Genomic DNA, 19452 nt, shown 5'->3' on the forward strand with positions numbered 1-19452 from the left:
AATAGACATATAGAATTAAATTTTACAGAAGCGTCGACTAGAAGGGGTTGTAAATTTGTGAAACTTTTGCATAGAACTTTTTAATGCGTTAGCGGCCTTTTATTTTTACATGAATTTTTGTACAATGACAATAATGGCGCCCACACTGACCGACGTTATCGTAATCCTTGACTGTTTCCCGTGAGATACACAAAATTGAGCAAAACTTGAGCCCGTAGAAAACAGCTGCTTCGCTTGGTTACATGTTTACACAATAGTTTATGTGAGTTGTATCGACTCAATGTAGCCGTTGATATTTTTGCCTACGTACTTTTACACAAAGCCGCATTATCACTTACTATTTGTCATCTTTATATATAAAAATGTATGTTTGTCTGTATGTCACCGATTATTATAAAAATTGGTATATATATATGTATTTGTTCACGGAGAAGGTCTGTAGAATATGTTCATTGCTGCCACTCGCCACCAGGTAGCGTTGCAGAGTACCAACTTCTGCCCCGTTCAACCGATTGTCTTAAAATTAGTATGACCATGTATTTTTACACAGAGGAAACGAATATGACAATTTCATAGATGTAACATAGATTTTGATTCAAGACATATGTTTGCCAATCGCTAACAAGGCACTGATGCAACTGGGAATGCCTGCTTCAAACCGACCTGCAAACAATCTTCTCGATCGTGATTTGCAACGACAAACTCACTATGATTCTGACGAACTGGGGACATTAGTTAGAACAAATCTTCCGCAGTTGATTCCAGAACAACGCATTGCGTTTGTCAGAATTATGCGTGCAATCACAGAACAAAGCGGTGGACTGTTTTTCATAGATGCGCCCGGTGGTACAGGCAAGACTTTTCTTCTTTCACTAATTTTAGCAACCATAAGATCACAAAATAATTTTGCAGTGGCTATTGCATCATCTGGAATTGCGGCAACTCTTTTGGATCGTGGCCGAACAGCACATTCAGCATTGAAACTGTCGTCGAATTTGTAAAGCACGGAAGCACCAACATGCACCATCAGTAAAAACTCTGAAATGGGAAAAGTACTCCAAACGTGTTAAACTACCATATGGGATGAATGTACAATGTCTCACAAGAAAGCATTGGAAGCGTTTGATCGTACACTGCGAGATTTGAGCGGAAACAGACGGATCTTCGGTGGCGCACTCATTTTATTGTCTGGTGATTTTCGACAAACATTGCCCATTATACCACGTTCAACATCCGCTTATGAACTTAATGTATGTCTTAAATCATGAATTCTCCTTTACGGAAATTGACTTTGATAACTAACATGCTTGTACAACCACAACGGGATGCATCGGCTGGAAATTTTGCAAAACAATTACTGGATATTGAAAATGGGCGAAAGGAAATTGATAAATCTACACAATGTATCACCCTGCCAGCAAACTTCTGTAAGATCACAGAAAACTTCGACGAATTGGTGCAAAAAGTTTTCCCAAACATTGCACAAAACTCCAAAAACCCTCAGTGGCTCTGTACGCGTGCTATATTAGCAGCCAAAAACATCGATGCCAATACCATCAACTTCACAATTCAGCATGGAATACCCAGTGAAACGACAACAGATAAGTCCATCAATACTGTGGAGAAACAAGACGAGGTTGTCAACCATCCAACTGAATTCTTGAATGCGCTTGATTTGCCAGGCATGCCGCCGCACGTTCTTACATTGAAAATTGGCGTACCCACAATTCTTCTTCAAAACATAAATCCATCACTACTTTGCAAAGGAACCAGACTCTCAGTCAAGAAAATGAGGAACAAAGTTATCGTATCAACAATTTTGACTGAAAAATTCAAAGGTGAAGACGTACTGTTGCCACGTATCCCAATGATCCCGGCAAATATGCCATTCGAATTCAAACTTTTACAGTTCCCGGTGCGACTCGCTTTCGCAATGACTATTAACAAAGCACAAGGGCAATCGTTACAAGTGTGGGGATTAAATTTAGAGAATCCATGCTTCTCACATGGACAGCTCTATGTGGCTTGCTGACGTGTCGGAAAACCTTCTGATTTATTCGTCTACACACCAGATGGAAGAACAAGAACTATTGTGTATCCCACAGCATTTCAATAAACATCGAATTGAAATTAAACTTAGTAATATCATCATTTTTTCGAAATAAACAAAATCAATAAAATGGTTTAGAATGAATTGAATATTTGTGTACTTAGTTTTCCTTAAAGTTATTTTTCTGAAATTTATATTAGTTGTTGGCGTAGCAACGCTCGCCGGGTACAGCTAGTTGTATAATAAACAAAAAGCCAAAAATTAACAAACACAAATTGTCAATTTTTTATAAGTAACGTAATTGAACATTGCTTTTAGGCTTCTTCAATATCAATTATTATTATTCAAAGCTCATTTTTTAAATTATGAGCAATGTACTTGTTGTTGTTTGGAAACACTGTGTGGTGAGAGAACAATCAGCTGACACGTTCTTACGGAACAATCCATAATTTCTAATATACCCACGGTTGCGATCTATGATACTACGTAACGGAACAATGGTGAGTTTTCATTTACATGGGGCTCTCATTAGTTTAATCGTGTCACCATGAAAATGCTGGGACACTATCTCGGCTACCCTGTACTATGGAGTGTAAACATTGTTCCACATTTGTCAAATGCATAATGCTGACCTGGGAAATATCATGGAAGCGAAATAGGCTGGAGAGAGACCAACTTAAAACTGAAATGGGAAGCGAAAGTTCTGTTGGTAAGTCGTATTGGGTACAGTGGGCTAGTCCTAAAATAATTGTTAGAGTTCTGCATCGTGTATGGGGAAGTGAAGGTGGAAACCGTTCCCATGATCTAACTATAGTTCCCAAATCCAGTATCACGTCTGTGTTAGAGGAACTGCACAATGGGCCAAGTGGGGGTCATCTGGATATCCTTAAATCGCTGGAGAAAATTAAGTAGCGGTTTTACACCGTAATTGTTGACAATCAGTAGCCGAATGAATTTGAAATTGCGCGGAGTGTATGGCAGCGAATGGTCCGAAGCAGAAAAGGCATTACAGCAATACAACGCATGTTCACCAATTGAGCGAGTGGCCATGTAAGTTGCAGACCCTTTTTCTACAAGTGATTCCGGCAATAAATATTGGGTATCTCGGTTTGGAGTTCATTTTGAGTTGCATTCAGACAAAGGAAGGAAATTGGAGTCCACAGTATTCAAAGAAATGTGTTGCTTCTTGGGAATCAAGAAAACATGTACAACACTCTTACAATCCCAATCAGATGGAATGGTCGAAAGATTCAATTGCACTTTGGAGGAGCACTTGCGGAAGGTAGTTGGAAAGTGCCAACGGGATAATTAGGATAAACACATCCAAATGTTCCTGTTACACTCTCATGAGAGGCAGCATACCCAGCTGAAGAGTAACAAGATGAAGGACTGACTTGAACGAGCGGTGAGTTTGGAAGGATTTTTGGTACTTCTTTATAATCCGCAAAGAGAGAAAGGGATTTCTCCAAAACTGCACAGGGAAAAGTTAAAGTGGTGCGTCTGGAAGGATTGGCTCCATTTAGATCGAAAGATTTGGTGTCTAATCGGGACTATCAGACTTAAGCGAATGGCACTGTTATAACCGCGAAGTATCCCGAACGTTCTAGCAACAATAACGAACGCGAGGCCAAAACAAAAATTGAATTAGTTTTGATGGCGACAGCAGATAGCGAGACAGTGCACGTTTTCTGGGTCTACCGCTATATAATTTAGAAGAAGACGACAGGTTGCTAGTAAGCTGCTGCTACAACAGAACTCGCTGGAAGATGTGAGCTGCTAGATCTAGAAATTATGATGGTTATTAAACACATTTAATCCGCCAAATCAACCCCTGGAGTAGCCCTTAACGACTTATTTGCAGTTTGTCCTACAGTCTAGCGTGATTTAACATCGTAATTGCTCAACTTCAGACGATATCATATTGGTCTCTGTGGCGACATTGTCGAAATGTATAAAAAAATCCTTGCTCCACCTGAAGATAGAGACTATCTACGCATCCTGTGAAGAGATAGCCCTACTCAACAAATGTCACATTATAGAGTCCACACTGACACCTATGGCGCGGCTGCAGCCTCTTCTTTCCTCCTATTTGTAACGTGTGTTTTGTTGTGGCTCTGCAAATGATGGACCTACAATTTTAAGCTGATAGTTTTTTATGAGGAGCTTTTTCATTGAAGAAATACGCTTGGGGTTTTGCCATTGCATTACTTTTGCTTCCATTTAGTGTTTCATATTTGGAGAATGGTACTAAGCCTTGCGGTTACGGTCCCCGCAATTCAACATATGCTACCATTTGGTCCACCCCACAGAGAGCGGACTAGTAATTCACGTACTCGAAACCTTCCAATTTCTCTCATCTGTGAATAGCCATTGTGGAAAACGTGTCGATACTCGATTATAAAACAAAAGTATCGAGTATATACTAAAATTTACATGGGTTGATTTTTCACTAGTTGGGTTACGTGCAAAGGAGCAAAGGTTTTATAACTAAAGTAATTTAATTTTAATTGCGATACGAAGATGTTTGGAGTACTTGATTCAATTGTAAAAGGAACAAAGTACTCCATTGGAGAGTTTAGACTCCGAAGATCGTTTGGACAGGAGACTGGTAAACCAATTCATGGGTATGCCCCAAACAACCTTGAAAAACGGTTCTTGGTATGGAGTGGAAAGTACAAAACTGTTGATGAAATTCCGCCGTATGTGAGGTAAGTGTTTTCTTTCCTCAAGAAAATATGGCGTGTATCCCAACTTAAATCTGAAAACGGCATTCTCTGGAGTCTGATAGTTTTTTATGTTCGGCCCAGTAGTTGTAATTTATTTAACTTGCTATTTTCAATTCATAACGGTATTAATTTTTTTAATTTGGGTTGGCTTTCCATTGCTACCACGATAAATTTGCATCTAATGTATATAAGTGCGTGGATGGAATTTAAAAATTACAACACAAATGTGGTCACTATTATAGCCTTTAGATTTATAGTAGTTTTTCTAAAGTACCATTAAGAACTAGAAGCTATATTTGACGTTAAAAATGCTTAATTTTTGCATAAGCTTGATGAAATACCCAATTACAAACGCTTATTTTATTTAAATACATACACGGGAAAGTAACCATATTTACTTATAAACACTCTTTATTAATTCAAGATTTGATTTAAATCTATTTACTCAATAATACTACGAATTTTATTAAAATTTTATTATTACAAATGTTCTTCTAAACTTTGTAATACCGTGAAAAATAAATGTGCGAAACGAACAGTCAAAGGAGCGATAGTGAGAAAACAATAAAGCGAAACCGAAAAACCCCAGCCAATGAGTTTCGATAGAACTTTTCTAGATTTTAAAAGATTTAAATTAACTTTTTGCCTTCGATTATTCATTATTTTCAAAAATACTACTACGATATATTTGAATGGGGTGCAGAGGATGGGGGGGCGTGGCACCACCCACTACGCCTATTAGAGAGAAAGGTCACACCATTATAATTGTGAAAGTCCCAACCTCCTAGGGTCCCTATAAAACCCCCAGGAGAAGTTTACAAATTAGGTTTTTGCCGACCGTATTTGCAGTTTGTACTGAAATAAAGTTGAAGAGAAGTGTATACAGCAGTCGTCAACCCAGCCAGCATTTAACTTAGGTTTTATAATTCATAGCACTTATAAAAATGTTGTTATATCGTAGAAGTTATGAGTGCCGCTGGCGAAAATTTGGGCTAAATGGCTTAAATATTGCTACTAGTTCTTAATGGTAATTTAGAAAAAGAACTATAAATCGAAAGGCTAATATAGTGACTACATTTGTGTTATAATTTTTGAATTCGATTCACGCACTTAGACATAAGCAAATATATCGTGGTAGCAATGGAAAGCCCAGCCAAAATTTGGACCAAAAAAATCGCGATAAAATAATATTTTCATAAAAAGTGAAAATTTTGAATACAAAATCGAGCGATGAACAAGGCGTAATCGCATAACTTTAATTTGTAAATTTTGCAGCCTATTTCACATTTCTGTTGAACCTAGGAACAAAATTGTAGAGCAATACTCAATAATAATAAAATGCGGCTTGATGATCACATTACATAATTTTAAAGTGCTATCAATTGAGAATATTTTTCTTATTCTACGAAAAAAAAACCAGTCTTCTTGGCAATTTCACCAGTGTTCTTTGGCTTTCATAATTCAGATTTCTATCTATAACTATCCCTAAGTACTTAATTTCATCAACTTTTTCTATTGTTTTATTATCTATGATTACATCTTCATTTGAATTTCCATTTATTATGATAGTCTTAGTTTGCAAACATTAAGTTTCAACTTGTAAATTTTCAAATACAGGGTGGGCCAAATAAGACCTACTAATGTTAAGCACAAATAACTTTTTTATTTTTTGACATATTTATTTTTCTCTTTTTGTAGGTTATAATTGAATTGTTGTAAATTTATTATGGAACCCTACAGTACAACATAACGCGTTTAAATGATCGAGTTTTTCTATTCTTGTCAACGATCAATTGTTTAAATAGTTATGTCAACAAACAAAACTGTAGATTGTGGGGCTCTGAAAATCCAAGGGTAACACACCAACATCAGTTGCAATCTTTGTATCGAGAAAAATGGTGAACATTTGTCTGATGTAATATTTCATACATAATTTCCATAAAATATATTCAATGTATAAAAACCATTAACCAAAATAAATGATTATTGCAAAAGTTATTTGTGTTTAACATTAGTAGGTTTTATTTGGCCCACCATGTACTTGTCTATGTTTTTTAAATTAGTGTTTATTCTTCCAATGTATTCGTGCGTTGAACTACCTGTTGTTTGTATACAATATAGTGTCATCAGCAAATTGGCAGATCTCGACTCCACGTAAACCTTTTTCCACATCATTGATGTATAATAAAATGGAAAGAATAGAAGTGTTCCCAGCACCGCTCCTTGAGGTACTCCAACGCAATGGATTTCTGGTCAGACATCCAATTCGATATCCTTGTACACTGCTTTCTGTTGCTTAAGTCGCTTTCGAACCATTTTCGTTGAACTCCTTGTTTTCCGTATTTTGTCATTTTTTTTTATTAGAATGTTTCTGTCGATTGTTTCGAATGCTCTCTTAAAGTCTAGGAAGACATCCACTATACGCTAATGTGATCAATGATCACTAAGTAATTGGAGGATCGTTCCACGTAAAAATACTGCAATAATAATAATACAGCGCACGCTCGATAACGTGAACTAATTCAAACCAAGGCAGTTCAGGTTAACAAAAGGTTCACGTTTTGGAATGCCCAAAAATACTAAGTAAATATATTTTTTTACATTTAGATTCACATTTTATTCTTGTTTTCTTTACATATTATTTAAAAAAATCAGTCTCCTTTTTTTTTGTATTTTCTGTTTTTCTAAAACTTAAAGCACAGCTTTCTCCATTAACCGTCTTAGCACACTCATATCATTTTGATCGACGTCTTCATGACCAGCCCATATTAACGCTTGTTGAAAATTTCAACTGCTTCAGTCGGCTTAATTTTCTCCAGTTGCTCTGATACGCTGTCATCATCGGATTCGTCCTCTTGTTGATGATCGTCATCTGCATTACCCTCGTCGACATCTTCGTTCCATTCATGAATGGCTGGTAACGTGAATTTAATCTGAAATTTTTTTCAATAACCCACATACATATCTTTGAGCATATCTGCGAACACGAACGAACCTCAGGATTTAAACTATTAAGGAGATCGACGGTATTGCTCATCAAGGTGCGAAGTTCACTTCCCATTTTTCTGTTAAAACCGCCAACGGAACATTATCTTCGGGATCGTCATTGTTTACCGCAAAATTTAGAATACTGTTCCAGCACTTAGCTAATGTTGCTTCACCAACACGAAACCAAGCCGCATCCAAAAGATTTATAGCTGTTTTTAAGAAAATTTTTTTCAACGACTCGAGCAAATCAGATTTTGTAGCTGTTATTGAAGCTAGAAGGCTGTTTCTGTAGTGATTTTTATTGCATTCTGATCCATCGGTTAAATGAGGGGAGTAACGTTTGGTGGCATAAACATTGCCGAAATTTGTTCATTCTCCGATGTCAGTTCATTTGGGTGGGAAGGAGCTTTGTCGATTAGGAGGAGAGCTTTAATTGGTAAGGCTTTCTCCTTTAAAAACCATGTAACCTTAAAAAACCACCAGTTAACCTTAAAAATCGGACAAAACTTAATAGGAATATTAACCTGTGGAACAGGAACAAATGACTCATGAAACCATTGCTTGAAAATAGCCGACGTCATCCAGACGGATTTCGAGCTCACTGAATGTTTTTAAAGCAGCGTAAATTTCCCCCTTTCGTGACTTCAATGACACGGTGGGCAAGGACAGAATATTTGGTCGAATCTGAACCACAGTCTGAAAATCCAGCATGCACAACGAAACATCCGGTAACGGACAGAGGCTGATCGACTAAGGTACGTGGCTGTCTCTTGATCGCAAAACGAGAAACCAGATCGATCAGGTTGCGATAGATGGAAGACAAGCTTGTAGTGTTTTAGATGTACGCACGATCCGAGGGCCCAACCTTGTTGCAGCAAAAAACGTACATTTAACTACACGAAGAATGTTCGACATCGGAAAGCTGCAATCGCAACAGACAGCCAGAAGATTCGCCATTCGACTCTCACTCCTACTCTCAGAGAGAACCACCAACAATCCGGCATGCACGAGCAATGGAACAACATTTATCGTTCTTTACGTTCCGCCGCCGAAGAAGAAATCGAATTTCTCGCGTGGTTAAACCAGTGCATACATAAAAGCCGTGCGAGAAAGAATTTTGCAGAAATCCCCTTACAAATTCATATCCAGGGAAATTAATGTATCGACCAGATCTAAGTCAAGACTAATTAGAGATGTTCTCCACATGAGAGCCTCCCGTCGCTCAACAAGTCATCTTTTGAAAACGCGCTTGTAGAAAATTAGACTCCACCGATACAAGCGTCTTCGGTCAACGGTCATGAACATATTCTTTTCATAGATGAGAACCTTTTTCACTAAAACTTCTAAATACGCAAAAAATGTTTTTCCAAGTGTCAGCGTGGCCACCATCCAGCCTCCGTAATGGTTTAAAGGGGAGTGCCTTGAAAAGGCGTTACATTTCTTCATATCTGCGAAAAGGAGGTTAAGACAGAGACAAAAGTGTACCAGGAGAATGTCTTAGAAGGCGTGGTGAAGCAGTTGAGGAGTACTCTCTTCAATGGAGAGCGTTGGATCTTCCAGCAAGATTCCGCCCCAGTCCTTAAGGCAAAAACCACCCAGCAGTGGATAAAAAATATGAGTCCATTGGACTACAGTTTCTGGTCAGAATGGAGAACATAGCCTGTCGAAGACCTCATAGAAATTTGGAGAGTGCCAAACAATCTTTGGTTCGAGCAGCCACGTCAATATCCATGGAAACCGTGCGTGCTGCAATATTGAATGGTGTAAACTCTGAACATGAGTGCTTGGCGATATTATTATTATTATTTTTCTTTTCAAATAATTGCTTTTTCGTTTCAAAATCTAACTATTTTTCTATTTCAACATTGAATTAAAAGAAGGGGTGGGTAAGTCAATGAGTCAGTAGTAGTAGTAGTATTTTATTTATTTTATAGTATTTACATATAATACGGTGAATATGATATAATACTTCAGAATAGGTAGAACAAAAATAAATAAAAACAATTATGACAAAAATGTGCTAGCCAATTTAAGAAAATTCATTTACAATAAAGTCCCTGTATTTAATAGTATCAGATATACATACATTTGAATAACGCATAATAGTTGCGTCCCCCTAAGAGGGTTATCACTTTCGCTAAATCTAAAACTTTTTCAACAAAATAAAGTGCACGGATGTTTTTGTAAATTGGGCAAACGCAAAACAAGTGATATATGCTTTCGGCTTCGACAAAGGTTCCTAACTGAGCAGATCACGGAAAAAGTATTTTTAAAAGTTCTTGCGTTAACTTTGATGAGGCCACCTCTTGCGCGAAAAATTAGACTGATGGCATGAACAGAGAAATCATAATTAAAATAAGGTACATTGAAGTCGCGGTAAAGTTCGTGTGAGTTTGTAACAGAAGCTCTTTGAGTGAATAAAATATATTATATATATAAATATATATATTATTTAGTAGGGTAGGCATGAACTCCATTATATAAGCCGAAGAAAAATTCTGATAATGGCGTTATGTCAACACTCCTCCCATTCTTTTACTTAATCTGATCGTTGTTCGAGGAAGCCTTGGTGTTGGCAGGCTTAAGGAGACAGATACCTGTAAACGGCCATATTTTCGCTGAGTTTTATTATAATTATTTAAAATGAAGAAGTCAATATATTTTTTTCAAAATTGGCATACAGTTTATTTATACATTAAAATAATTTACATTTTTTTTTATTTTAATCATTTAAAATGGTGGATGTACACTCAATTCTTCCAGGAAGGTCGCAGCGGGTCTTCTCAGTGGGCGGGCATTGTAGCATCGGCGTCAGTGACCTGAATACAAAAAACCAAAATTTTTTTTATTTATTAATGTCATAATTTCTATATGAATTAACAATAAATGGAAACAAAATTCGCGGAATAAAATGAATTTTGGCCGAATTTTCCTACTATTTTTGTTTCGGAAAAATATTTTTTTTCGGTAAATCTTCGAAAACTTGAAACACATAGAAAGTAATCGGTCAATAACTTTTCGGGTTATCGTGTACGCCAATTCAAAAAATATAGTTTTGAGAAAAACGCATCTAAAGTTTGAATACGTAACTATATCTCTCCCAGCGCTCGAACGCAAAGAATAGAGTCATCACGGTGGACGATCTATAATATAAGAAATACTTAAATCTACGTTCTAAAATTTTTTTGACATATTCATAAAGGATTATATTAACATTTTATGAAAAAAAAATACCAGTCTAACGGTTAGACGCGATAGAAGTGAAACCTTCCGTAAAACAAACTGAGAGAGAATGAGACGAAAGCAGCATTAGGAGCGGGATAATTATAGGTTCATTATAATATTGCTATAAAGTTCATATTTTATTTTCTTCATTTTATTGTTATTCATCCTCAATGTTTTCAATTTCAACAAATGATACGAGTGGCTTATGATAGCTAAAATATGATACAAATGCTTTGGTTTCGATGTTGACAACATATCTTTGAAATACCGCGTCAATTGTTGTTTTTGATCGTGTTGTCGATTCAGTTCGATTGTTACACATTTTTAAATTGTATGTTGTATTGAGAAAATCAATTAAAGGAACCGCTGTGCTCAATGCAAAATTTACGTTAAAATCGCCACTTAAAATCATTGGAACTTTATCGTAAAATACGGGCGCAATACAGCACACGCGGTTGCTATTATGAGCGTCGTAACGCGTATAATACACAGACGTACTAACATACACGCAAACATTCGTAGGACGCTTGGTTTGAATTTTTTATACATACATATGTATGTATGCTATACTATGGCCTAGCCTATGTACGTACATACATATTTGTGTTCTGAACTTCCAGCAATACAATGCTTATTAATATACACATATGCATCTACATACAACCGCACACACAGGCCACTCACTTTATTCCTGTAAATGCGTATGTCGTCCAAAGCTAAAATTCTATGCCTAGCGATTACAAGAACAAAATGCATTAATAGGCGCAGGCGTAGCGGCCATCATCCTAGTTGCCATAGCGCTGAACAGTCGCGGCGGCGCCGAACAGTTTCAACTATTGTACTGTGCAACAAAAACTCATCATCAAAAAATTGATTTATAAATTCGAGCTCATAGTTCTAAGAGCAAGTACTTTCATTCATAAAACGAGCCGCCCATATGCTAATTTTCTCGACAATTCGAAAATAGTCAATATTGGAATATTTCGCGTAAAATTATTTGCCAATATTCAATTTTTGTCAAGTCGAGTGCCCGCGGCTCCGTAAATATGTTTGCACCCATATATGTATGTAAATATGTTTCTAAATGCTCGACAACCGCAGCTGCCAGTTCAAGGTTACTGTACATTAGGCCGGGTCGATTTGTGGGAAGGCAAAAAAATCGCCCATTGCTCTGTGAAAATCATATTCTAGAGATCAGAATAAGAAATTTTGCCGAAGGAACCATACCTCTAAAACGATTTCTGATGTCCCCCAATATGGGTCGAACTTTTTAGTTTCTTTTCTATAACTCACATTCATTCATTTACATATGTTCTGACTAAATAAATTTCTTAAGAGAAAAAATAGATAATATTATAAATAAATAAAAATAAAGAAAAAACATAGCCATTTAGCTGATTTTTTCATGTAAAGGCCAAAAATGGTGATATTTTGAAATTGGGGGACATCAGAATTCGTTTTAGAGGTATGGTTCCTTCGGCAAAGTTTCTTATTTTGATCCCTAGAATACGATTTTCATAGAGCAATGAGCGATTTTTAAATCGACCCGTCCTACTGTACATGCAATGCTGTGCCTATGAATGTGCGCTGTGCCTATGAATGCGCGCTGGATTTCTTGAGAAATTTTACCGTATGTTTTGTTGTGGCGAGGCACATATGTACATACACACAACATATATACATATATCCGCATATATACACACATATATAAATTCACAAATTTAAATTTGCTTATGCCATCCTTCTGTGTGCCTGGTAATGAAGCATTTTCTATACATACATATGTATATATACGTATATCTTTTTTCTTCTTCTTTTTGGTGTCGCTTTTTCGTTTCATCGAGTCTCAAATCACTCCCAACGATTCTAAAGAAGTTTTCACTTCAAAAAAGTTTTTTTTCGAAATTTTACAGGTATCTGTCCCCTTAAGCACCGCGCGACAAAGCACATGTGTTGGTGGAGGGTGTATAAAAATTGTGGCAATAATCCGGTTTCGAGGTGTATCATGTAGTTTGGGGTGTTGGACGGCAAAAATGTTACTGTTTTTCTTCTCAACTTACTCAAACCTTCCAACCCTCCAATTTGCGTTCTATAAAACATGATAGACCTGGAGGCTGCCTCAAATATTTTCAGTTGCAGTATTTAGAAGTATTTTTATATATTTACTTTGGTAGTAACTATGAGATCTAAAGCCTGGAGGCTGCCTCAGTTGCAGCATTTAGAAGTATGGTAGCACCTATGAAATCTAAAACGCCGCAGATAAAGATTAGCTGACTCATAGTTGACGTCATACCACGCACAGCAACATCGGCGTACTATATATTCATCGTTTGAACCGCTATAAACATCGTTGTATGACACCAAGGCAATAGTTAGTCCCTACTTGTGGTCTGTTCCTGCTTGTGACCTCCAAGCTCACGCTTCAACTGTCACCAAATGGGTCATAGACATAAAAAATGCCTATGTTAAAATGATAAAAGCAAAGCAATGGGTAAGTGTACTTTAGTAATCCAAATCGAATCAGACACGTGCATTTTACAATAATTTTTTCTCTTTTTGACTCCGGTAGTCCGATTAATTTAGTCTATTCCACTACTACCCGACGTGCTAAACGCGCAGCAAGTTTTTGAAATAAAATCAAAATGATTCTCTTATTTGTGAAATAACACATTATTTATAAATCCGCATACATCCTTTGTAATATGTATCTGGAATCTGCTAAAAGCAAATATAAGTATATATTTTTTCTCAACAAGAAAAAAATGTTATCAGCCCATTCTGGGTGACGTTTAGGTTTTTCGTTTTCACTATAATAATGCTTTTTTACTTTTCTAATGTTATTAGTTATTTTATCTTACGAAATGGATGTAAAACATATATAATATTTCATTAAAATTTCAATCTTTTTAGTCTGAAGATCCTAGTCCAATGGTTGATAGTTGGACTCCGATTACTCGATTTTTACTTTCAGTGATAGTTTGATCTTTCGACAATCTGCAGCTGCGATTTTAAAGCTGCATTCGACAGAACGAAAAAGATTTCTCTACATGCCGCGATGACTGAATTTGGTATCCCCGTAAAAATAATACGGCTGTGCAAAATGACGCTCTTCAATACCAGCAGCGCTCAGAATTGGAAGGACGTCTCCGAGCCGTTTGATTCCAAATGAGTTTTCAGTCTGTCGTGCGATTTTTTTAATCAGATTGTGGAAAAGATCGTGCGAGCCACAGTTTTTTATGTTGGCCTTAACAACCGTCCTGTTAGTTCTGCTTTTTTTTAAACTGGATAAAGAAGCAAAGCGAACGAAAACAAAACGAAGTATCTCCTGTCATCAAACAAACGCGTCGTATCGGCACCCGCCAACTTATTTCCATTACTTTTGCAATCCACCTTCCAAAAAGTATACTCAAAGTTTAAAAAATCAACATAAAACAATCAAAGGTTGTTTAGGGTTTCTTATTCAAAAGACATTTTAGAATTTGGTGAAATAGTATTTTGTAATATTGGTAATATCAACCATTGTTGGCTAAGCAAGACAAAAAGATTCTTCATTAAAAACTAACTCATTGTGCTGAGATATGGCCTCTGGTGACGCTCCAGCTTGCTTGTCCAGCAGGCTTATATGTGTGTGTGTCGGGTGCTTGACGCTAATATCTAAAATTTTTGATTTTCATCATTCAAAAGCCGACAACAAGCCGAAGCAAGTTCGAGTGTCACCCGACACGCACACATATAAGCCTGCTGGACAAGCATGCTGGAGCGTCACCAGAGGCCAATACTGAAATACCTATTGCGGAAGCATTATCCGGTTCTATCTACATATTTCAATATTGTCACTATCAACAAAATCATCTTTGATACACTATAAAAAAACATTTATATGCATCACAAACGCAAATCGTTCATTACCTTGTTCGTTTGTTGCTTTTGGTCTCGGCGTGGATCATATTATCTTCTATAGAAGCTTCAGTGTTGACACAACTTGGCAAAAGGAGTAAGGCATGAATCCGCTTCGACTAAATGCGCTGATTTTAGCGTGTCAATGCTTATTCTTGCAGCTTTGTTTCCCATTACCATGTCGAGGTATTTGCTAAAGTGTTTCACGACTACGAATGGGTCACCATACTGCTTTTTCAGTTGCTTAGTTCTTGGCTTAGTTTGCTATTGGTACGGGTTTCAGGCTGGTTATTGTGTTCCTTAGTTTTTCCAGAAAAACACTTTCCGTGTACTCGGGTTTGCTATCGTAGAATTCTCTGAGCAACTTAAGGTTTTCGTCATATAGGAAAAGGAAATGTGCAACTTTCTTGATGCCAAACATTTCAGATTAACAACATATCTACCATCCACGAGCAAATGACTTTCCTGTTACGCCGAAGTGTGATATCCAGCCGTATAAAGACGCTTTTGGAACGCCTCAGGCCAACAAGAAAAACGGTCAATGCACGTTAAACAGTATTTGAAGCCTTCCGAGAAAGGCAATAGTCGAATTATTTAAATTTTTTTATACCGAAATAGTTGACTGGGTACCCGAAATTCTTCAAGCGAAGTAGGTACCATCAGGGACGATACCATCTTGCTGACATATTTCATGTGTGGCCAGACAAATCGTGCAGGCATGAACTTAATTGTTGATTTTTTGTCTGGGTAGCCCGCATTATATATAGACTTAAACGGTTGCTTACGAAATTTTTTTGGAACGGCCGCTCATGCTTCGTTGTGGTTTTAACTGGAGTAAACTATAGGTCATTAGCTGCTCGAGTTCTCAATCGTCCCTCTGTTCATTTGGCATTTTTTTAACGTGACGTACATTCGCGACAGGGGCTTTGTGGTTTTGATGTACATTGTCATAATCCTATAAGCCAACATGGCTTTCACTGCATTCAATTTACTCTACCTACTCAAGTAAAAGTAAAGATATATTTTAAAGTAATGACATACTTTTAAAAGATATCGCTGTAAAGCGTAAAATAAGAGTTTGTGGACATTTCTGCTTACTTATCTAACACATTCTTTTTTTTCTTTTTGATTATCGTACCGTTGAAGTAAGTCAACGATATGTACAATTCTGTTCGACAAAATAGAAGTGGCTTATTATATTATACTTTCGAAGGATACATGGGAATTGTGACTTAACAGCCAATAAATACTTCGGAGTTTAATTCCTAGTGCCTTGAACATAAAATAAAGTTTTAATAGAAAAGATGCATACGTTAATCGTTATAAATATTGTTTCAAAATACAAACTTGCTGTATGCATATGCTAAAATCAATAATCCAGCCTTATGTTTCTATTGTATAAGTCCAGTTTCTTTGGTTATCTGAAAATACCCGAATATGTAAATTTCGATCTGATGTTAAAACTAAATAATATCTCGAGAAGGATGGTTCCATATGTAGAAGTCCACGCAAGTGGAAAAGTTACTGATTGCCATTCACTTGGAAGTAGCTGGACGGATCTTCACAGCTCACAACTTCCGGGATTAGTCCAAGTATCCTCTGGGTAGCTTCCGAATATCCCTTCGGGAGCCAGCCAACGTGAGAAGGCGACGCATCTCATGATAGCTGGTTGTGCGTTGGGCTTGGGCCCCGCCACGTGAAAATTCCCCCAATGAAAACACCAACAAATCCTCGGATGAGCACTTCCTATACTGATGACGACCCCTGCAAACAAACTAAGGACTACGATTTGAGGGCACGCACCTGGAATATCCGGTTTCTAAACGGCTGGTTGATATCCTCGTGAGAGAAAAGGCTGACAACACTGCCATTCAAAGAGGACGGGGCAAGGCAAAGAAAACTTAGGACGGCCGCCGAACGGTCTCGGTGAAACACCAAAATTAAAAAAAGTTTTTTTTTTTAATAGCGGTCGCCCCTCGGCAGGCAATGGCAAACCTCCGAGTGTATTTCTGCCATGAAAAAGCTCCTCATAAAAAGTATCTGCCGTTCGGAGTCGGCTTGAAACTGTAGATCGCTCCTTTTGTGGAACAACATCAAGGCGAACGCCACAAATAGGAGAAGGACAAAAAACCAACCACCAAAAAAGGATGTACGCGCCAATTATATATTTATATTATATTCAAAAATACTTGCATTTTTTTTTAATTTAAATACCAACTGCTAATACTACTGTTTAAGAAATTGTTGTAGGAGAGAAAAACTTACAAGTTTATCCAGGATTTGCGCAGCTGTTCAGAAAAAATGATTGCTAGCGCTAAGAAATTGACTCCAAAAAGCGTAACAAGATATAAAAAGCTCCTTCGAATCTAAATTCCTTGAAGGCTATTTCTATTTTTCTACAATTCGTACAGAGTTGTACCCACGGACTTACATTTTTATTTCCAAACATTTTTTCCAAAATTTTGAAGTTTTGAGGTTAAGCTTATAAGCCTAAAATCCTTTAGTTTCACATGCAAGGCCCTGCCTCTTTGACTGTTATGTCGGCAAGTGTTGAGCACGTATCGAGCCAAACCCTCAATTCGGACTTCTGGCGATCGTAATCTTTTCAAACTTTTGCAAAATTGTCTTGGTGGTACAAAACCGGAATTTGCCTTCATAATTTACAATAGTTAACGAAAAAATCATCGCATATATGTTTTAAATAGGATTATTTTAAATGCTAATTTTATCGTCAAAATAAAGCGAGCAAATGCCTTGATGCGATCTGCAACAGCGTTAAAGTTCATCGTAGAGGTAGAGTTTAGAAACGAAGTCTCTCTTCTATAACAACTTATCCCGTGTACCTTTTGGGTGGTGGTGGGATAGATTTTTTTTATTTCATACAGATATTTTCTAATTGATTCACTCATTTTCCTTCCATAAAATTAACAAATACATACTCTTATATAGGTATGTATAGTCTTTTTTCTAATTTTTAACATTTTCACTTGCAGCAAAGAGGTCATGGAGCGATGTCGCAACAGAATGCGGATACGGATGTCGAATATAATGATGGCACTTACGGTAGTGGGTTGCTGTATTATGGTATATAGTGGAAAGCAAGCTGCTAAAAGTGGTGATTCTGTAGTCAAACAAAATCTGGATTGGCACAAAAAATATAATGAGGAATCAAAAAAAGTTTAAATTTCAAATGAGCAAATAAAAATATAAAAATAATTTCTCTAACTGTCTTTTTCTTATTCGAAAAATGAGTCCGAACCCAATGAAACACGTGAGTAAGAATAAGCGTGTTTTTACTATGGAAAATGTATGCAGATTTCCATACCAACCCGAATACAAAGGAAATAATTAAGTATCTACTATAATCCATCAATACTCTATGGAATGCATGCTGCCATGGTTAAATTTAATAAATAAGGCTATGTGAGAGTCACTGGAGGTTTCTAGCACTGCTTTAATTTCAAACTTGAATTTATTTGCTTTTATCAATTCTATATATACATGGTGACGTCCAAAATAAACAAAGTCATAAAAAAGTCTTTGCTGGCGCCATATTTTTAATGAGTTAGTGCGTTGGAAGTTATATCCCTAGATGACTTCCACTGAAAGCTTGGTGACATTCGGTTCAGTGGAAGCGAAGTTATTGCGTCTAAAGTGTCAGTATGTTTGTGTCATCGGTACAAAAATGAGTTTCGAACAAAGAGCTAATATCAAATATTGTTTTAAAATCGGTAAAACGTTTACCGAAACATTTGAAATGATAAAAAAGTGTATGGCGATGATTGTCTATCTCGTGCCAGAGTTCATGAGTGGTTTACACGTTTCAGCGATGGTTGTGAGGACATAAACGAAATGAACATACAGGCCGCCCAAAATCAGTAATCTCCGAAAACCCCATCGAAATTGTTCGTAAATTTATCAAAAATGGAGTTCGTGCCAACGGACCAAACCGTCAATGCAATTTTCTATCTTGGCATTTTGAAGCGTTTGTTGGTGGTGCATGGTAATGCACCATCTCATCGATCCACTCTTGTGATTGATTTTTTGACTAGAAATCGCATTTTAACCATCAATCATTCACCGTATTCGCCTGATATGATTCCCTGTGACTTCTACCTATCTGGAAAATTGCGATTGGTCATGAAAGGGAAACGTTTTACTTCCGTAGAGGCCATCCAAAAGGCTTGTACCAACATCCTGAAGAACATTCCCGTCAATGACCTGAAACACTCGAAAAGCTTTTAGATCGCGCAAAACAGTGTATCGAGGTCAGAGAGGACTATTTTAAATAAATAAACTCGAAGTTATAAGAACAAAGCTCCTGTCATTTCTATTTTAGCTCAGTCTTGTTTATTTTGGACTTCACTTTGTGTATATATAATGGGGCGCACAAATCTATATCTCTTATAAAACAAAGTCCCGAAATATCTACATATGTAATGTATTAACTTCCCACAGAATGCTCCGATTTGAAAGAGATTTTCGATTTTTAAAGCAAATACAAAAATGTTGTACAAATTGATAAATTGTTTCTCTTATATCAAAAACATGTGAATCGATTGAAAT

At 36.8% G+C, this 19452-nt stretch overlaps 1 protein-coding gene across 1 annotated transcript; it reads left to right on the forward strand.

Annotated features, from left to right (window-relative positions):
- Positions 1–4476: 4476 nt before the first annotated feature.
- On the forward strand, positions 4477–18111 carry LOC128859807 (UPF0389 protein CG9231). Its single transcript, XM_054096898.1, has 2 exons — positions 4477–4758; positions 17880–18111. The coding sequence occupies exons 1-2, from the start codon at positions 4571–4573 to the stop codon at positions 18067–18069; spliced, it is 378 nt and encodes a 125-aa protein (XP_053952873.1). The 5' UTR covers positions 4477–4570; the 3' UTR covers positions 18070–18111.
- The last annotated feature ends 1341 nt before the right edge of the window (positions 18112–19452 follow it).

Source organism: Anastrepha ludens, chromosome 4 (genome assembly GCF_028408465.1).
Source record: "Anastrepha ludens isolate Willacy chromosome 4, idAnaLude1.1, whole genome shotgun sequence".
NCBI classification, from domain to species: domain Eukaryota; kingdom Metazoa; phylum Arthropoda; class Insecta; order Diptera; family Tephritidae; genus Anastrepha; species Anastrepha ludens.